Below are 22,876 nucleotides of genomic sequence, written 5' to 3'. Positions count from 1 at the left end.
CTATTTAAATGTAATAAAGACTACTTAATAAATAGCAACTTTAGGGGCACCTGGGTGGCTCAGTCGTTAAGCGTCTGCCTTCGGCTCAGGTCATGATCCCAGGGTCCTGGGATCGAGCCCCGCATCGGGCTCTCTGCTTGGCCTGGAGCCTGCTTCTCCCTCTCCCACTCCCCCTGCTTGTGTTCCCTCTCTAGCTGCCTCTCTCTCTCTCTCTGTTAAATAAATAAAATAAAATCTTTAAAAAATAATAATAAAATAAATAGCAATTTTACAATAAATAATAAAATACTAAAATCTTTAATTTTAAATTCAGGAATGTGATTGAGATTCTTGCTATTGTCATTTATATTTAACACTTTCTTGGAGAATCTTGTGAATACATTAGAATATAAAATAAATACTATTAATACTAGACATAAAAGTTTCCCTTTAAAGATATTACCTGAAAAAACCCAAGAGATGCTAGAAAAACTTCATTATATTAATAACAGAATTCAAACATGAAAAAGATGCCAAAGACACATATTTTATCCATTTTAATAATAAAAACTCAGGGAAAAATATTCTATTCACAATTGTTATGAAACCTTGAAAACACATATGAATAAATTTAACAATGGCACAAAATCTATATGAAAATGTCTACAAAGTCTTATTGAAGATCAAAATAAAATAAGACAAATTAGAATACAATGACATATTAAACTCTTGGATGCGAAGCCTAAACTTCATAAATTATCCCTCTGTCAAATTAATTAAAAAAAAACACAATTCTAATTATAATCTTAATAGGTTTTGTCTTGTTTTGAATTGAATATAATGATTTTTCAATTAACATTAAGGAATAAAAGCTGGAGAATTGCCAAAGGAGGTATGAACAAGTAAAATATTGAGCACACTTGTTTTACCATCTGTCACACTACTATAAACCCATTATAATCATGAATTAGGTAGTGACATAGGATGCAAATAAATCAGTGGAAGAGAATAGAGAAAAAAATTGAGAAAAAAATCCAGTACATTTCATAATTTAATATAAACAAGTAAGATATTTCTATTATTTGGGAAAGTAAATGGTAGGACAAATGGTTTCCCATATGGAAGAAAATAGTGTTGCTGTCCTAGTTAATATTAAATACTAAAATACATTCCAGATTAATTAAAAGCTTACTATAAACATTAATAAATATCTTAGAAAATAATGTAGGATATTATATGTATAACTTGGGGTGGGTTTATCTTCATTACCAAGACAGGAAACTTGGAAAATATAAATACTTTCTGAGATAAAAATTAAAATAATAGTTATTTTGGTCAAAGTGACCAAAAAAAAAATATATAAGAGAGATGTGGAGAAATTTTCAACACATATTGAAGCCTGACAGGTTCATTTCTATAATATCAAAAGAGGTAAATATCTATAAATACAAACTAACTAGAAAATAAACATCTCAAGAAATGAACAAATATTTGGCTCTTTTACAGTAATTATAAATTGACTTAACATATTCAAAGAGCAATCTGGAACTATAAAATTAAATAGACATCATTAGATTTCCACATCTTTGTACAACTTTTTTTGTCATCGTTTCAGATCTCATTGATAAAAAGAAAATGATCCCAAAGTAAAACATGTTTAATGTACTTTAATGGTTAAAGTTATACTTTTGAGTCAAAAAGGCAAGCTGAGCATACAACATGTACAGTTCTGCAACTCCTAGTAGTAGAACATTAGCGGCAGAGGTATTTCAGCCAACTGCTGGAAGAGGAAGGCCAGACCTACACGCACTGATTAATAAGCACAGTGGAACAATTGTCAGTCCACCATGCATGTGGCAGGGTGAACAGACACAAGGGAAGCTGAACTGTTGGGCAGAATTCTGTATATTCTGGAAACTTGAGGAAGGAACATGTGAACAAAAGTTGAGTGTTAAAAGTGGGCCAGAGAACAGGGATAATCCCTCTACGACTTTGACTTTTAGCATCAGCCAAGCATTTATTTTTCCAGAGAAAGAGATTTTTAAATAATTAAGTAAACAAATAGCTATAACATATAATAACTGTTAAGTGAAATGATCTGAGCCTAAGAAAGGCAAATGTTCAAATGCTTAGAGAATCATCAAAATGATACATGCAAAATGCAGAGTTGAAGGCATTCGTGTCTTTTCAAATCAAAAGGTCCATAAAATTTTAAATTATGTCCACGCTTAGACACCTCATTTTGAAATGTTAACACAGGAAGGATAAAATGAATATTTCAAGAACTTCTTTTAAAATTATCTATAAAAGAATGAAGAACAGATTGATATCAGACTTCCCATCAGTAACACTACTCCCTAGAATGCAGCTGAACAATGATCTCAGTGCCCTAAAGAAAAATGATTCTCAACCCCGAATTCTACATCTAACAAAACTATTACTCAACTGTAAAGGTAGAATAAATTCAGAGTTTACCTTGCCAACATGCCTTTTCAGGAAGTTGTGTGAAGAGTATCAGAAAGAAAATACATTGCATCTAAGAAAGAATAAATCTAACTCAGGGAACAGAGCACAGAAGATAGATGTCTAAGAGGCTCAGAGAACAACCAATTTAGGTAAAAGCAAAAAGAAAGAGTACTATGAGAGAAATCTCCAGGGAAGAAGAGCATACCATTAAAATAAAAAGCTACAGATAATATCGTGATCAAATATGAAGAAAATTGTCTAATTTCAAACAGGAAAGCAATGTGTTCCCAGAATAACAGTAAAATGAATACCAAGCAATAGATAGAGGGAATAAGAATTGAAAATGTATTTAGGATACAGCTTAAAAACAAAAAACAAAAAACAAAAAACCATTTCTCTTTTACAAGAAGAAAAAAGAAAGACAACCAGAAACTCTGGCGAGGGGTGAGGGGTCATAAAAAGAAAGTATGATCCAAAAGTAAATTAGGTGAAAATGATTTCGCTTTTACAAACCCTCTAAACTATATTCTCTATGTATATAGATGATATAGATCAATCTATCTGTCTATCCCAGAAGAACTATAAAGAGATTAGGACCAGCTGGAGAGAGGTATGAGAAAGACTTTCATTTTACTGTAAAGCCAATTTTAGTATTTGGTTCTGTAAAATATCTACATGAACTAACTTGATTTTTTTTTCAAGAAAGTAATACATACACATATATATCACAACATGTTTCTTCTTCAAAATATTTTCCCAAAAATTATTAGATGATTTACAAACATGAATTTAGATTGTCAAAATGTAATTGCTTATATTTACTACATTCTGTAAATCTTTAGTCACAGCCTAACACCAGAATGAGAGCACAAAGTATCTTCTTGTAGAATAAATGGTCCACACTTCTCCAAAGGAACACATCCTTTTGAGAGTAAATTGCATTTACCATGTTTCATGATTACATTTATTTTAGGACTACCGGCTAAATCCATAAAACTTGTGATGATGGTTTTTTTTTTTTTTCCTTCCCAAGCTTATGGGAAAAGACTTATTTTCACAACTACTCTAAGTCATTAGAAGCATTGTTAATTTACTACTATCTCAAGTCTCTTCATCTCTAATCTACATTGATTTTCTGTCCTGAACACAGAAAGTGTGCATTTTTAATGCTTTAGCTGCAGTCAGTTTTCTCTGGATATTTTTTCTCCAAGAAAAATTGAATGAAAGAGGCAAAGCAACTGCTTGAACACAGATTAATAACTTCCTAGGAATGACTGCAAGGAGTGTACAAATTTTTAGGGAGGTAACATTATTAAAGAACATAAAGAAGTAAAAACATAAAGAAGCATATGACCTGGAAATAGGACATACAAAGTGCTTCTCATTTATTACTGTTGGTTATAGTCTCTGTCGGGACCTGAGCTCCATGAACCATTAAAATTCAACTCATGGCCCATCATCAGTAAAAAGTAAATTCGAGAAATTTAGAGAAGTTTTTTTTTTCCCCTCATACAAATTAAGTATGTGACTATCTGCTCTCACAGATCTTCTAAGGTGTATATACATTTCCCAAATTGCCATATCAGAATGTTTTTAAAAATGGACATTAGATCTGTCTTTTGTGTATTTATTTATTTAATTTTGAGAGAGTGTGCACAAAAGCACAAGCACAGTAGACGGGGGAGGGGCAGGGGAGATAGAGAATCCTAAGCAGCCTCCATAGTGGGCATGGATCTATCTCAGGCATGATCAGGAGATCACGACCTGAGCCTAAATCAAGAGTCTGATGCTTATCCAACTGAGTCACCCTGGCGCCCCATGTCTTTTGGTGTTTCAGTCACTATGTGGCTCTCAGGTCTTCCCTTGATGACATGGGGTTACTTGTCTTTAGCATGTTAGCTCAAGGAGAAGAAAATCAAGGAAGTCAAAGCAGGTGAGCCTTGTCTGAAACTGCTTCTTTGTTGTCTTCTTTTTTTTAAAAAAGATTTTTATTTATTTATTTATTTGAGAGAGAGAGAGAGAGAGAGAAAGAGAGAGAGAGAGAAACAGCATGAGAGGGGATAGGGTCAGAGGGAGAAGCAGGCTCCCCGCCAAGCCGGGAGCCCGATGCGGGACTCGATCCCAGGACTCCGGGACCATGACCTGAGCCGAAGGCAGTCGCCTAACCAACTGAGCCACCCAGGCGCCCTCATTGTTGTCTTCTTAATGCTGTGCCCTCACCTTCAATGGGAAGAAGGATGTGTGTCAATCCACAGATCAATACTCATTGAGGAGCACATGTAATATATTTTTTAAAAATTGTAGTAAGGAAACAGAGTGGGCCAAATTGAGCTGTAGTTCTTGAAAAATGGTCAGAAATTAACATTTAAAACTTTAATATATTAACTAAAAAGAGTGTTCAATTATTTTCTTATTTTGAAAGAATGAGTAGGGATATAATATAGTCTAATAGTTATCATTCTTTTTTAAAAATTTTTTTAAATTTATTTTTGTGAGAGAGAGAGAGCAAGTGAGCATGCACGCGCACAAACATGAGGCGGGGAGGGGCATAGGGAGAAGCAGACTCCCCGCTGAGCTGGGAGCCTGACACAGGACTCAGGACTGGATCCCAGGGTCCTGGGATCATGACCTGAGCTGAAGATAGGCTCTTAATCTACTGAGTCACCCAGGCGCCCTAGTTTATCATTCTTAAAACACCAGGAATAAAGATGAATGAACATTAGCTTTTTCTAGCCATCACAGTCCTATTTTGTCAAATTAGCTTTAACCACATTATTTTAATCTCTTGCTTTTTCAGTGACAAAACAGGAAACTATTCCAATCATTTCTATTCATTTAATTTTAGGATTAGCTATTGCAGTCTAAACTGATGTCATGGCAAACCTCTGCACTAGATATGATAATATACATTAATACATATTTTACCAAATGATATGGGTAATACATAATATGGGTATTTTTTTCAATTACATAGACACAAATTCATCAATTCTTTGAAGCTCTTTACCAATAACAAATGTGAGAGGAGATACTTTGTCCTTAATTAATATATATTAGATATAAATTATACTATATATACAGATGTGTATATATGTGAATTATCATCAAAATGCTGATTTGTATAAGAAAAGAAAAAACACCATTCTAAATCACTATTTCTGGAAATTAAGGATGCCCTGTGATGATGTTCTTTTGTAAGAATAAAATATCCATCACTAAGAGTTTTCTGTTTTTAATTCTTGAGACATGAGGTCATTTCCTCATTAAATACAGAGCTAAAAACATAATCCTTGCTAGAGGATGGCAGACCACAATTTAAAATCTAAATGCTCTCCAAATTGCAAACGCCATGATGGATATTAAATTTTCCAATAACTTAACAAAACTTGTTTTCATTTGTTAGATAGATTGTGGTCCTCTGTACTATGCTCCTAAGAGGCAATTCAGTACAGGGGTTAAGGGTGTGGGTTTGGCAAGTTAGAAGGACCTGGGTCTACATCCTAACCCTGCTATTTCCTAGGCAAATGAGTTTGGACAGAAATTGTGTGAATTAATATGAGGTTCATAGGAATTGTAGAGGAAGATGTCTAGGAGCATTTGTAGAGGGTAATGGAAGTGGTAAAAAAAAACAACAAAACCTGATTCTTATAAATATTACTGTGTTCTTGGTACGCTGTCCTCTTCTTTGTTTTTATGAACTCGGAGTAGTGGATTTTTAGCTACTTTAAATTTATTTCTAGTTTCAGGACTGGGTTTCCTTGATTAAACCAGTGAGTCCAAGCTAAGTAAGGTATTATATTTTCTGTCAAAATAACTTAAATAGAAAGAAACAGTGGGGGGGGGGTAAGGGAGGAAAGGAGAAAGAATGCAAGGAAGATAGGAAAAAAGGTAGGAAGGAAGGTAGAAAAGAAGGAAGAAGAAAGAAATCTTTTCGGTCATTACAGCAACACATCTTCTGGTAATGTCACCAAGAAAATTGCTGTGCCTTTAGCAGTTAGGAACTTACACACGCCTCAAATTACTTTATACAACTTAGAGCAGTGCAACTTATTAATATTTTTTGGTCATTAGTAAACTGAATATCCTCAATCACATCCAGCTTGCCAGTATCTTTAGTCCAAACGAAGATATTCTGGACAATTCCACTTATGACATGAGGAAATGCTTTCATGGGAGCAATTTGTATGTATTCATTTATAAATTATTCAGCCAGAGTTAACCAGGCCTTTTTGGGGAGATTTGATGTTGTCAAGAATTATATAATACACAGGCTTTCTATGGATTCTGGCTTCAGATTTCCTTTGCTTAGACTTGAAATTACTTATTTCATTTTCCTTCAACATATTATATTCCTTGAAATGCCAGACACCCTCAAAGGGTACTACTGAGTTCTTTTTCCAGTTACCTTGTTTTAAATTTTTAAATATTTCTTCTCCACTCTTAGGAGAGAAAAGATTAGTAAAGGAAACAAAACTCAATGAAGACTTGTTACTTTTCAAAAATGATATTTAAATGTTACAATTTTTTAAAAAAACATTATTTATTTTAGAGACAGAGAGGGAGAGAGAGTGTGTGGGGGAGGGGTAGAGGGAGAGGGAGAATCTCAAGCAGACTCCCCACTGAGCATGGAGACTGACATGGGGTTTGAGCCCCGTGAGATCATGACCTGAGCCAAAATCAAGAGTCGGACACTTAACCGACTGAGCCACCCAGGCACCCCTAAATTTTATAATTTGTAAAGCAACAGAAGATACCACAAAGGGACAGGGAGTTTATTTTAACAAGAGACAAATAATAAACATCAAAATAAAAATTGATGATACTTAAAGGATAAATATCTTTACTATATGATGGATATATATATAAAAACTGTTAGGATAAACACTAAGACTCCATAGAAAAACTGAGCAAAGGTAAATCCAAACCAAAAGACAGTCCCCCCCAAAAGGATATACAAATGGAAAACAGTTAATGAACATATGAAAAAGTCCAACTCTGTCAAGATAAGAAATGCAATTCAAAACAAAAATGACATTTTTTCTCCTATCACATTGACAAATGTGAGAACAGATAATATTCAGGGTCAGCAAGAGTGCAGTAAAATAGACTCTGCTGTACCTCTGTGGGAGGATAATTCAGTAAAATAATTTTGGATAGGTAATTGCCAATTATATACTAAGAACCTTAAAATTGTTCATATTATTTAATTATACTGAGGTATTTCTTTTTTTTTTTAAGATTTTATTTATTTATTTATTGGAGAGTGAGCGAGAGAGAAACAGCATGAGAGAGGAGAGGGTCAGAGGGAGAAGCAGGCTCCCCGCTGAGCCGGGAGCCCGATGTGGGACTCGATCCCAGGACCCTGGGATCATGACCTGAGCCGAAGGCAGTCGCTTAACCAACTGAGCCACCCAGGCGCCCCCTGAGGTATTTCTTCTAAGGGCTGAAATCACAAATAAATATGAGAGTATTTTTATGGAGATGATTATATGGAATTATGTATCATGAAAACAAGGAAATCACATAATATACAATATATAACATCCCATAATATATGTTATATATTATTATATAGTATGATAAACAACAATAGTGTAAAAGGTTAAATGAATATCTATATGAATTTAAAACTTTGATATAATGTGAAAGAGATGAAGACCTATTTGAGATGTAACAGAATCTAATATGTTTCATTTGCACATACATGAAGGAAATATGCAGAAATATTAATAGTAACTTTCACTTGTGAAATTATGAGTTTATTTCTATTTCTAAACTGAATTGTTTTATAATGCAAGAATATAAAACGGCAAATAAAGAAATAATAAAGGCCTACATAGCTAGGGGAGAGAAAAATAAATTTCACTGTTCATATCTGGGTCTCCAGTGCACAGGGAGCCTTTGGAAATTACTTAAGAGCAACAATACATTATTGTTAGTTACAGCTTGCCCCCAGTTACGCATTTTTCTGCTAAACACAGATTCTTCAATGACCACAATTTCTGGCATCTATGATTCCATTCAAATTTCTTTTCATTGTAATTCCTTTTGTCATCTTTAGGCAAATTAAAAATCTTAATCCATTTTTATGGCAAATTCTCTATTTTCCTGAATCGACTTTTGACCTTTAACATAGCATCATGGACATTAGATTCCATTAATTTGATTATTCAGAAGTTTGTTATACAGAAAATACACAGAAATAAATAACTAGACCAGAAATCGGTACCCAAACTGAAATGATACTATAACATAAACCTAAAACACAGCATTCGCTTTGAGAAAAGGTAACAGGTGGAGGCCATAAGGGCAATGAGGAGACTCTCACTGAAGAAAGGAAGGACAGTAAGGAAGTCATTTTTGAGGACTGGGGAAAAAAAGGATTCACAATAAATTACTATCAGAACAATGAGCTTGACCATTGGCTGCAATACTAGGAAGAGAAAATATACCTATCAACTTGTGGATCTGGCCAAGGGGACTTCCAAGCAAACACCTGACAGTATTGTCACCTTTTAGCCACACATAATATGATAATTGTAAGAGAGAGATGAACAAAAGAGAACAATTCAGGCTTTAAGCAGAATTTAGAGAATTTATTTCCAACTCAGGACTTGCGGAGTTGGAAAATAAAGGTTTCACATTTACAGCATCTTCAGCTGGCAAGAGGTTTTCCAAGCGAGACGCTGTCTCAAGGAAAAGATCAAATTCAGAATGCTGTTTGCAAGTCGAGATCAAATAAAAGATGTAGCTCTAAGACCCATTGTTAAGATCTCAGAAAGATTTCAGAGACTCTCTTAGTTATATAAAATACCCAACAATCTTAAAGGTGTCCCATGGCATTTTAATTCTCAGCTAATGCTAGAGCAAAACAGCCTGTCTTGAAAAGATCTGTGGGTATGTATTTTATCTAAAGGGATGGGATTATAATTTGATACATAGAAATCCTACAAAATCGTTTAAAGAGTTATAGCAGCCTGGAATAAAAGGAAAAAAATTGTTCAACCAATAGCTTAGAACCCCTTGGTCTATTTTAAATTGCTTGCCAGCCTATCACTAGTCTATACAATTTAGTATCATTTCACACAATAATAACAATCAGGAGAAAAATATTATAGCTAACTTTTATTGACCACTTTTTAAATACCAAGCATTGTGCTAAGGACATTTTACAGGATATTCATTTATCCCTCCAAACAAACCTGAGTTTTTAAACTATTCAAACATTTTTATCCACATCTAGATTTTTATTCCAAGAACTTTATCAGAAATGGAGATGACATATTTATAAGATTATACTTACAGCAACATTATTTACACAAATAAAATCATGGAAGAACCTCAAAGTCTAATGAAAGAGAACAGTTAAATTAAGAATCTTTCATATAGGGGCGCCTGGGTGGCTCAGTCATTAAGCGTCTGCCTTTGGCTCAGGTCATGATCCCAGGTCCTGGGATCGAGCTCCTCATCGAGCCCCGCATCGAGCCCCGCATCGGGTTCCCTGCTCCGCGGGAAGCCTGCTTCTCCCTTTCCCCACACCTTGTGTTCTCTCTCTCACTGTGTCTCTCTGTGTCAAATAAATAAAATCTTTAAAAAAAAAGAATCTTTTATATAATGGCTTATAATTAATTAATTGAAGCTTATGAGTTAATATAATCTCATATTTTAAAAGTAGGAAAACTAAAAATTGGTGAGGTCATGCTTGTTTAAAAATTAAAAAAAAATGGCAGATACAAGATTTCAATCCTGGTATTATGACTTCAGAAGACCCACTCCCAATCACTGTACTATTTTCCCTATATTGGATCATATTATAATTTATGTAAGAAAGTGAATGGTAGTATCATATCTTGTGTATTGAAAAACTTCACCCTGCAACAAAACACATTGTACTTTTTATATGTTTTACATGGCTATATACCCTTAGAGGGGACATGCACTCATTTCTGGGCATGCACCCAGAGAAGAAAGCTATGGGTTTCTCACTCATCCTTAGCCAGACAGTGGATCCCTTGGTCCAGCTGTCACAACATTGTCTGTTTCAGTCCCAGTGAGCTTTATCTAGGTTCCAGATGACTGAGACAACAGGTCAGAGGAGGGCATCTTTTATGTGAAGGAGGCCTTTGTGAAACCTGAGAAGCCTTGCTGGTTTGTGTTGAATAAGGCAGAGCTTTAGCTGCACTAGCTTATGTATATTCCTTTACCACAAAATTGCTTTATAATTTTAAAAAAATGCTTATAGACTTTTCCTTTGTCAAAAATAGAAGAGAAAAAATGATGAAACTAAAAAAAAAATCTACATTAATGAAGTGCTATAGCTGAGATCTGAGGCACATACCAAAGTAAAAAATTCTAAGTTATGGTTCCCATAGCAACTGCAACACAGTTGGATTTCACTTTTATGTTAAGTAAGTTTAACTTGAGTGGAGATGCAAAATACTTCCTCTGAACCAAAAAGAGAATTACGGAAAATACAGAGACTATGGTCCAGACTTTTCTGGCTTTCAAATGTATCAAACATTAACTCCAATATATATAAATATTTTGACATCAAAGCTATATATTCATTTGTATTGATTTCAAACTATATTCAATTTATAAAATATGATTATTTAAAATGGGGAAAATTCCCATCAAAATCTGTTAAATCAAAGGACATAATCTTATAGTTTGGAAATATAGGGGCATAGTTCTGTTTTTAATTACAATAGAATAGTCGCTGGAAGTATAACTTATGAAAACACAACCTGATTACATTCACTGTCAAGTGTTTTAAACTTGACATGTTCAGTTACTGTAGATGTAATCTGAAACTAGGAAAACAACCTAATAGTACTTTATGGAGAGATATACATATAAATGTTCAAGACATTTGTAGTTTGCATCTTTATTTCAACTTTTCTTTAAAGAAGCAGGAAGGGTACTTACTCCTGTTATGTAACGAGGTCTATATTGGATAGTTCCAAATAAACCAAGAATGACGATAATAATATGTACAAAATTTGCCAGGATAGGTGCCCACTGATATCCAAGGAAGTCAAATATTTGCCTCTCCAGCACACAAACCTAGAATAGCAAAACAGGATATATAGATAAGCACAGTGGTGAGAGAGAGAGAAAAAAGGATCATATTGCATTATAATTAGCAATTATAACTGTGTTACTCAATCTGGCATCTGTCTTTAACAGTGAGACTGACATTTTCAGGTATATTTCAAAGAAACACTATGGAAGCTGTAGATCCACAGACAGCTATAATCCTTTTAGGGATGATTTTGTGGCGGCATCAGGCCATAGTCACAGGATATCATCTGTGCAGGCTCAGGATAAATTATATTGTCATATGCACTGTCTAACACTTGGATTCATCAACCAGCAAGTTTGCAAAGTCCACACAAAGGGTTTGTTGTTAGGATCTGCTCAAATGTCATTATACAAGTTGGGAATAAAACAAAGGTGATTGATGTAGAGGAAAAATAAGTCGTCAGCAAGTCAACCGATCCGGATTCTGGGCTTCAATCTGCCTCTCAACAGCTGTAGTCCCCTAGCTAAGTCTTCCCCTTCTCTGGGGTTCTGATTCCTCATTTGTAAAATACATGATTTTGACTAGTGTCTAGGGTCCTTCTACCTCAAACAGTACTGGATTATAAATTAAACATGACTTTTTTTTTGTCATACCCTGTTACCTATATAACTGGCAAAAGGGTGCAACAAGGACATTAAAACAATGGGAAACAAAAATAAAAATAAAGCATCACTGTTATAAAAGCAAGGAACTTAGGTCATTTCAAATAATCCTACATTGATCTGTGCTTACAACTTTACAGTTAAGATACAGGTACAAATCTGAGGAGTAAGAGAAGAAAAATAAAATCAACCAACCAACCAACCAACCAGAAAACACAAGCTGTTCATCAGATCTAACAAAGCAAAAGGGGAATGGTGAGTTAAACCCAGCTTTATCCTTCCTGCCTTCCCTAAGGTGGAATGATAATCAACTGTTTGGAGTTAAACATTGTGAAAGGACCTGATGATCTTCCACACAGAGATTCAATAATTTTGGGGGGAAGGGCAGGCTTTAAAGGAAAAGGATTTAAAAACCCCTCAGTTACTAACATCACTATGCTTTAATGATATTTCTTGTCAAAAGGACATACTAACTTTCAAAATAGACAGTGTGCTTTTAGTAGCTCACTTTGAAGATTTCTTGAATGATCATTATTCCCACTGCACTTCTTTAGCTGCACAGCACATTTTCCCATCAGGCATTAAAAAGGAAAATAAATTCATGACAACTGTTTGCATAACACTTCTGTTTCCTAAGGCACACTGGGTACCATGTAAGGGCTGTAATGGTAATCTAGCCTTGTCAAATCTTCATTTTCACTTAGTCTTGGCCTTGATTAAAAAAAGAGAGAATGCAGGTCTGTCCTACCTTGCATATTCTAAATCCACAATACCCACCGGAGTTGCAAAAGTGGAATGTAAATAACACTGCACATGACTCCAGATTCATAAACCTTGAACTGCCTTCTGATGAAACATTTCTTCAATTGCTATCAGGCAGTCAACACTTCACCTTTTAAAGGAGATCCATTTGCGGGTGTTAGGCAGTATTACATATACCTTGTTTTTGAATCCCTTAATGGTACCAAAAAATAAGTGTTTGTTCTCAGAGCCCCATTGCTAATGATCTGTATAAAAGCTCACTCCAACATAGAACTCTCTGCCTTGATCCTATGAATAAACAGTAAGTAGGAATGTAAACAGCAGCAAGAGGAATCTAAACGCTATAAATTTTGAGAGTCGTAACTGTGGGGACACAGCAGGGAAAAAGTATAGAGGATGAAACACATTAGTCAAACAGTGGGAAATCTCTCAATAAATGCACCAATTATGGAAGAAAATAGCAGCACCATCGTTAATTATAAAAAATATGTAGATGATAATATACTTGCTAAGCCTGCACAGCTAAATGAAGTTACATCAACATGTATTAGTCTTTTTTTACAACAGAACTAATACTTTCATCAAACATTATTTACAAGGTTATGCAGATTGAATAAGTTAATGTGCAACTCTTCACATAATATTTCTGCTTTTACCCGTTTTTGATTGGCCCTCTTAGCCATCATAAGTAGTTTTATCACAGGTTCTATAATTTAGAGCTGGGGACTGGAGAAGGAAAGATTTTGCTAAAAAATTTAGAGAGTATAACGGGAATAACAATATATAGAAGTACTTGCAGTCTTTTCTATGAATTCCTTTCCACCTGAAAGCATATTAACTATGGAATTACTGGAAGGGTGATGGGGTTGGAGGCAGGAGAACAAATATTAGTTAAAACACTTAGCATATGATGGGCATTCATGCTAAACTCCAGTGATGTATTATCTCATTGATTCTGTGCAAAACCCAGAGAGGTCAATACTGTCTTATTTTTCAGATTAAGAAATCTAAGATGGAGTGTGTCTAAGTGATTCTCCTGATGTCTTAGAAGTGCTAAGTGCTAAACAAACAAACAAAACCCCAAAAACGTAGGACTCTCTGCATGATCGCTGAGCCATGTCCTTATGTTGCAGACTTGTCCAAAAACAAAGTCCAAACCAAACCTAGTCCAAAAACAAAAAGCTTTCACAGTTTATGTTGTAGGTCTATGCCGTTTACAGGATATATGCTACATTTTTACCTTACTTATTTATTGTGAAATAATGTAGAGAATTTCTTTGATCATACTTGTCAATTCATGACATTAGTCAAGGCAAAGCTTCTTTTTTGTTTTATTTTATTTTATTTGCCTCCTTCAACCCATGTTCTCAGTTTATTCTCCTTTCTCCCACTGGACCCTCTGTAATATATTTGCTTTATGTCCTTTCCATACTCGGCATACAAATATATGTATATGGCCTTGAGAAAGAGATACAGATCTTCCTTGACTTACAATAGGGTTATATCCTGATAAACCCATCAAGGGTTGAAAATATCATAAGTCAAAAATGCATTTAATACACTTCACCTGCCAGACATCCTGACTTAGCCTGGCCTGTCTTGAATGTGCTCAGAACACTTACATTAGCGAACAGTAGGGCAACACCGTCTAACATGAAGCCTATTTTATAATAAAGTGTTGGATATCTCATGTAATCTATTGAATACTGTACCCACAGTGAAAAACGGAATGGTTGTATGGGTACAGGATGACCGTAAGGGTACTGGTTGTTTACCCTTGTGACCTTGTAGTTACCTGGGAGCCATGGCTCCCTGCCTCTTGCCCAGTATAATTAGAGAGGATTGTGCTGCATGTCACTAGTCTGGGGAAAGAACCAAATTCACAATTTGAAGTAACTTTCTAGTGAATACATATTGCTTTCACACCATCATAAAGTCAAAAAATCGTAAGTCAAACTTTTGTAAGTTGGGGATTTTCTGTATTGTTGTTGTTTCTATGTGTCATTTTCAAATAAAAGGTCTTATGGAATAAGTCTCTTTCATGCTTGTCTGTTTAGCTCTATATAAATTTAGTTCTTTGGGCTTGGCTTCTCGATGGTAGTCTGTTATTAATGCATAACTTGGTGCTTTCCACAAAGATTTCTGTTCTCTTAGAATACTATTATTTCCCTCCTTTTGATGGCTGCATACTATTTCATTCTAGATATATACCACATCTTCTTTATCCATTCATCTGTCAATGGACATCTTGGCTCTTTCCATAGTTTGGCTATTGTGGACATTGCTGCTATAAACATTGGGGGGAAAATGAAGGGGGGGAAATCGGAGGGGGAGATGAACCATGAGAGATTATGGACTCTGAGAAATAAACTGAGGGTTCTAGAGGGGAGGGTCGTGGGGGGTTGGGTTAGCCTGGTGATGGGTATTAAAGAGGGCACATGCTGCATGGAGCACTGGGTGTTATACACAGACAATGAGTTATGGAACACTACATCAAAAACTAATGATGTATGGTGACTAACATGATAAAAAAAAGAATACTATTATTTATGAAGTTTCTATTTGTTAATATAAATCGAGGCTAATCTTTATCATTTATTACCTCTGCATCTATTGGGATAATCACTTTATTCTTTTCTTTTATATCATTAATGTGATTGTTTGTATTGGTAGTTTTTGTCATTTTCAATTATCCTTTTCTTCCTGGGAAAAATCCCTACTTGAAATTTCATATTATTTTTACCACAGTTTCAATTTGGGTTAAATAAAATTCTCTTTGAAAGTTTTGTATGGATAAAGTGACCCATAACTTAATTATCTTTTTCTCTCTTTCTCTATCTCTGTTACAGAGGTTGCAACAGCCTTAAAACAGAAGGTACAACGTTCATTTAGGCACTTAACAAACTTAGAAGAAAACATCAGTCCTACTCCCTTTCCCCAAAAGCAACTTGTGTCAGTTTGGGGAAGCACTATTAAGTATCTAGCTTTTCAGGAAAATATTGTATGTACATGCAAGCATATACACGTTTATCTGTCATATATATGTGTGTGAAATTTTTTCACATAATTTCATTTACATAAATAGGATTGCAATGTAGATGTGGCTTTTTATCTTGCTCTTTATGATGTTTGTGGATGTTTCCCTACATTACTACATCCGACATGTATAGATCTACCTCATTATATCCTTACTTAAGCATTCTATTTTAACAGATATTCATTTGGTTTTCAATTTTTGGCTATAACACACCTGAGTGCATTAAACAACCTTGTACATGGGTGTTGGTACGTCCATAGGCTAAATCCCCAGAAGTGAAAATGCTGAACAGCTGAAAATTCTGATTGGAAAATCCCAAATATTATAAAAAGTGTCATTAATTCTCTTTGATATACAGATTAAACATGAAAATGACTCCTCTCTTTTGCATTATAGTAAACATGAATTTTAGTAGTCATTGTTTATCTAGTAGAGTAGCTTCAACTGAAAAAGTTTTCTTATAAGTACATTAAATAGAATTTATCTTACTAACAATGACAACAAATATTCATAAAAAGCACCTGTGAAACGCCTTTAGGATAAATGTATCTATTGACTTTTCAAATTGGAAGACACTAACTCCATGCTCCTCAATGGGCCCAATTAAGTAAATAATTTGCTAAGTTAAGTTTGACCCCTTAAAAGGAGAATATTCGTCTGAAACAAGCATGCTTCAAATATATTGCATAGTAAATTGAGAATTGTTCATATTTCCTAGGTAGCTATTGCCATTTAACTTTATTAACAAGGCAATTACACGTGCGTGAACACTTTAAAAAAATTTTTTTAAAAGCCGTAATGGGATGTTTATAGCTAGTTGTTTTCAATTGGTGACTCAGAATCGGTTCCTTGACACACTGCATTTTGGTAATAACTACTAAGATTTCTTAACAAATTTTTCTCCCAAATATTTCTGTAATTTTATGCCCTTAAAATGTAACTTGTAAGTTATTACAATTAATATGCAATAAAACTTATACACAGAACTTGAGAGGAAAAAATAGGCTTTTATATTCTGTCATGGTAGAACATGGGTTCCTTGATTTAAAAAGAAATTTAAGTGTGTTATTAAAGGTTAGGAACAACCAAATTGTTTCTAGTGCTAAATTATAGATTAAAATGGAATTTGTCTATGGGCACACCTGTTCTCCCTGTACTCTCTCCCATTTCACTGTCCTCACTCTCTTTCAGGAACCCACACTTTCAGACTGTCTCCACATGCAGGTCTCTGGGGAGAGATAAGATAGACTCAGACTGGGATGCTAAGCAAATAGAGTACTCCCATTTAAAATCCCTCTGCATTGTCCAAGTGAACTTCAGGGAAATGACAAACTCATCAAAAGTTAATAAAATACATGGGTGCTTGGGTGGCTCAGTACCATTGGGCATCCAACTCTTTTTTTTTTTTAAGATTTTTTATTTTATTTTATTGAGAGAGATAGAGAGAGAGCATGAGAGAGAGGAGGGTCAGAGAGAGAAGCAGATCCCCCTGCTGAGCAGGGAGCCCGATGCGGGACTCGATCCTGGGACTCCAGGATCATGACCTGAGCTGAAGGCAGTCGCTTAACCAACTGAGCCACCCAGGCACCCCGGGCATCCAACTCTTGATTTCAGGTTGTGGGGTCAAGCCTTGAGTCGGGCTCAGCACAGAGTCTGCTTGTCCTCTCCGTCTGCTCCTTCCCGCAGCATGCACCTGCTCTCTCTCAAATAAATAAATACAATCTTTCTTTTAAAAGTCAATAAAAGACAAATTGTGGAATTTGTATTTTAGGAATCTATAAAGGAAGGATTTGCACTGTAGTTGTCTGCAGGAGAAGGTAACTAATAAAATTAACTCTGTTACAGCATAAAAAGTAGGAAATACTTGGGGAAATCATGATGAAAATTGAAATGGGTGTAACAGTTCCCAGAATGGGTCCAAAGTTCTTATTTCATCCATAGGACTATGAAAGTTTACATAAACTTCCAGACAGAACCTCTTCTAGCCAACTGCTTATCAGAATTTTGTCAACAGAAATCGCTGTGACTTTTTCCTACATTCCTGACAACTATGGTCAATTTCTTGTTCCCAGTTGTATCTACTCTTTGTTTCTTGCCTCATAGAGAACTAAAACAACACTGAAGGAGCTAAAGAAACAGTTCTGGTACTGTCTCCTTGATCCATATAGGACTCTGCTCTTTCTATCCCTGCTTTGAGATCTTGGCTTGGATTTATGATTCTCCTGTACCTGATTCCCTGTTGCATCTTCTGTTTCTTGGCTGTCTGCCCATTTTGGCAAAGCTGCCAGTTCTTATGTCTGTATTTATTTAGTGTGTCTCGCCACACTAGATCTCATCTACATTCTGGTTACTTACCCTCCCCTGCAGTCTCATATGGTGCATTGTAATCTTGAACATAAGCTAGACTGTTTTATCTAGAATCATAAAGGATGCTCCATGTTGCCTTCTCTTCTTTTTAAGCCAATCCCCAGGAAAGCTATAAAGACTTGAGAGGTTTTCTGGGTCTTTATGATATTGTTGAAGTGCTGAGGTCTTTGTGAAATTGTCTAAAATACCAGAGTATCACAAAGCAAAACTCTGTATGAATATGATCAGTGATGCTCCGAAGCTTAAGATTCTCTATGTTCATATTGGACAAGTGAGAACATATATGTTCTCATATATATATATATATATATATATATATATATATATATATATATGTGCCAGCTTTTAAACATTATCTGCAGGAGATAATCTAGACACAAATCTTTCATCTCACCAAGAGATCTGATTCAAATATGAAATGAAGAGAATAAACTTGAAGTAAGGTCTATAATAACTATATTTGTAAGATATGGACAGAGCCAAGCACAGAGCTTTACTTGAAAAGTTTTAATAACTCTTGAGTAATTGCAGTCTTCAAGTGTGTGTGTGTGTGTGTGTGTGTGTGCTGGGGTGTTTATTCACTAAGGGAACAAAATAAAATTGTAAGGTATTTGGTAAGGTGTTGGGTCACAAATGATAATTTACCTTATTTCAACTGAACCAAGGATTTTCTGTTTGCTCCCACATAATTATTTTTCTTTAAATACAAAACAAAGGAATAAGCCACAACAACAAATAATGAAAACACCCCCAAAAGGAGATCTGGCCCTAATGGCTTCAATTATAATAGAAGTCAACAGGTCATAGTGGTTTAGAACTCAAGTCTTAGATCAAAAAATCGTATTTAAATTCTCACTATGCGACCACATGAAGTCACCTGATCTCTGTGAATCTCAGCGTCTTCATCTCTAAAATGGGGAAAATGTAGTACATAGCTCTTATAATTTGCGTGAAGATCAAAGTAATAATGCATATAATTATTACAATGCCTAAGTTGCATCCTAAGATGGCTGCTAATTAATTCATATTTTATCAACACATTACAAGTTTAGACACTGGTATTTTAGTACAAATATCCTAGATCAATGGTCTTGCAAGAATATTTCAGTTAGAGACGACCAAATATTTCTTATTTTATTGGTCACAAATGCAAATAATAACATGTAGACATGGATAGCCTCAATTATCTGGGGGAAGGGGGAGGTCTTCCTCAATGAATGTTTTCCTGCCTGATTCAACACCCCATGTATCTAATCTATTGTAGTGTTATGTCAAAGAACAGGCTTCAAATATCACAATTTCTTTCATGTTTTTCTTTCCCTCTCCACACCTTATTTAAAAAACTGTGTCTCCACACAGTTAAGCAAAGTAAAGATTTTCAAGAAAATAATGGGAAGGATTTGGCATAAACTCAAAGAAACTAAATAAAAACAAGTATTTATGTCTCATACAGAAGTGCATTTTCTTATAAGCTGCATTACTGAAACAATCCATGGTATTTCTTAACAGATTTTTATTGAAATACAGTCAATCACATATTTCTGAGATTAAATTAATAGGGCTATTTAATTGACCCATATCAGAGTTGAATAGTATATTTTAGGACTTTTCCCACCATTTTGTGTAATAATGCCATTTATATGTAATTCTGCATATGCCAGCTAATATTCTAGTTGTTGTAATAACAGAATCATTTATTATTTCCCACAGCTATTCATTCTGCATAGTAATTTATAACCATTTCATAGTTAACATTCATACTATCAAAAGACAAGTTGATGACTAGTATATTATACTAGATTTTTTAAAATTATTACCCAAAAATGTAGCACAATAAGTTGACACTAGAGCACAAATCATATTATTTGTCTGTTGTTGAACTGAACTTACCCAGTCATATAACTGCCTCATCTATATGTTCACATGCCAAACCGTGTGTGTGTGTGTGTGTGTGTGTGAAATCACTACATATTATTTGATGTTTTGTAGTAGGGATTTAACATTTTTTAACTTAGTATCTCCTTATAACACAAATATAAGCCCTCTGACAATAGTGAGTATGGATTCTAATAAAATAATTATTTTTTTAAGATTTTATGTATTTATTTGACAGAGAGAGAGAGAGAGAGGGAGAGAGTATGAGTCAGGGTCAGAGGCAGGGGGAGAGGGAGAAGCAGACTCCTGACTGAGAAGGGAACCTGACGTGGGGCTCAATCCAGGAACCCTGAGATCATGACCTGAGCTGAGGGCAGACACTTAACTGACTGAGCCACCCAGGTGCCCCTCTGATACAATAGTTATTAAAAACTGAGTCTTTATTATATATCAGGCATTATAATAAGGATTTTAATATGCTTTTTTAGTTAATGCTTACTTTTAAATCATGCATTCTACAATGATTATCTACCATTACCTTTATTGTACAGATAAGGGAATTGATACCATGACCAAGATCATGATTACAGAGCTAGTTACTCTAACTTCAATGTCCATGTTTTCAACCACAAAGTATTTACAACACACTAGAACATACTACTAGAACCATAACATACTAGAACCCTACGCTGTTGCTTTCAAAAATTTTAGGGCATCATTTCTACTTTATTACCAAATACTTCCTTAATTTGATAAGCAAGTAACATATGAAGTTTTTTTTGTCCAAGATAAAAGATAAAAATATACAGTAATAACTATTTTTATATATAGCTCTATGGCTTAAACACATAATTATGATAAACCTATAAAATAATCATTATTATTACTACTACTCTATTTCTACAAATTGCACAATTTCTCGATAGACAAATTTACAGTTAGGACAGAAACTTCTTGAAAATAAAATAAGCTAACAAAACTTTGAAAACCAAAAAAAAAAAAAAAGAAAAGAAAAGAAGCTGAAAGTTTATACCACTGATGCTGTAGACTAGTAATCCTGCAAAGTTACAATAAGATGACATCTATGTGGAGTTTAAGGCCTCCCTGTACTCATATGAAATGAACTAAAATGATCACAGCTCAGGTCCTCTTGGTAGGTGGATCACCATTTTGATTTTCCACAGAGTCTATAATAATTTTACTCAGTGGAAATCTAACCTCTCAGAAGAATGAGAACACATCAAAACGACAGCTGTTCTAGGTAGTTTTCATGCCTCACACAGAGCACACGACAGGTATGAATTAGAAAGTTTAATGTAACCACTGACTTTGAAATTTCCAGTATCTCCACAACAAAGTCTTAACTTATCCAAGCCAAGGCTAATACACAAATGGGATAAATATTCATAACATAGGGAGAAACTGCTTACAGTGCAGAAGAGCACAGCCATGGACTTTTGAATCACGTATTCTACCAGCACTGATGGCATATTGTAAGTGCTGGGTGATGCAAAGCACTGTCTGAGGCACCAGTGAGGTGTGGGATTGGGAACTGGTGATGCAATGAATCAATTTTCATATTGTCTGGCAGAATTAGTATTATACTATAAGATATCTAATATCTGCAATGGTTCTTAGGGCAGAAATTCTCAAAACTCTCAAGAGGGCCCAGATGTAGTTGTTTAAGTGACACCACTGCTATGGATCTATATATCTGGTTCTGATCCGTTTCCACATCTCCTACTGCTCATGTAGCAGGTATACACCAAAAAATCCACCATGTGGCTAATATTACCAATATGCAGAAAAACAGATGAGAGATGAGTTGACTATATTTTAAAAAGAGACTTAAGGAATTGGGCAAAATAAGTTGCTAGGTTCATCATCGGTATCATCTGTTTGCTCAGCATAGACTTTTTATTATTATTATTCATCGAGAGCTCAGTAAAAGCCAAATAACAAAAATAGCTTGCAATGTTCTTATTTTCATGTATCATATCGTATTGCTTTCTCATAGCAAATGGCTTTCTCTAGAGAAAACTCTATTACTATTTTTTAACAGCACAATCATATTAAACATATTAAAGCTGCCATCTGGAGAATTTCAAATTTGTCAACTAGGTAAAAATGCAGATATATATATATATATATATAGATAGATAGATAGATAGATAGATAGATAGATATATAGATATATATATATATTTTTTTTTTTTTTCTGTAAAACTGAGAAAGAGTCCAAAACATGCCTCATATATCATTATCAGAGAAGCAAAGTCTAGGCAGCTTTCAGTTTGGGTCTTATACTTATTATACAAAGATAATAAGTACTTATTATCTTTGTATAGATTTTTATTTTGTGAATTCAAAATGAGATAAAATACTACTCCAGTACTCCTGCCCTCCCCCATTTGAGGCCATGCATTAAGATTGTCGTTACTGTCATTGGAGCTCCTTGTTAAGCAGATGCTGGGATTGGAGGTGGACACACACATACCATCTCAGGGAACAGAGGTGGACATCATAATGTCCTGCACTCTGGTGTCTTCCCTGTCTCCTTCTCCCATCTGTTCTCCCCAAATGAAGGCACCAACAGAGGTTTCATGGCACTATTTCTTTGAATACAGCAAGGCAGCCATATGGAAGATGTCAATCAAACCTCTCAAACTCTAGGTTACGTCTCTTTCATAAAATTCAATTTCA

At 34.8% G+C, this 22,876-nt stretch overlaps 1 protein-coding gene across 1 annotated transcript in view; it reads right to left on the bottom strand.

Annotated features, from left to right (window-relative positions):
* NKAIN2 (sodium/potassium transporting ATPase interacting 2) overlaps positions 1 to 22,876 on the bottom strand; it is a 984,828-nt gene that overhangs the window by 510,066 nt on the left and 451,886 nt on the right. Inside the window, exon 2 of the mRNA XM_034990494.1 lies at positions 11,374 to 11,511. Coding sequence (XP_034846385.1) covers positions 11,374 to 11,511 — 138 coding nt within the window. The remainder of the gene's footprint in view (positions 1 to 11,373; positions 11,512 to 22,876) is intronic.

This window comes from Mirounga leonina, unplaced genomic scaffold (assembly GCF_011800145.1).
Source record: "Mirounga leonina isolate KUSES-001 unplaced genomic scaffold, KU_Mleo_1.0 Mir_53, whole genome shotgun sequence".
Classification (NCBI taxonomy): domain Eukaryota; kingdom Metazoa; phylum Chordata; class Mammalia; order Carnivora; family Phocidae; genus Mirounga; species Mirounga leonina.
The sequence above is the reverse complement of the archived record's forward strand: the minus strand, read 5'-3'. Positions and strand labels throughout refer to the sequence as shown.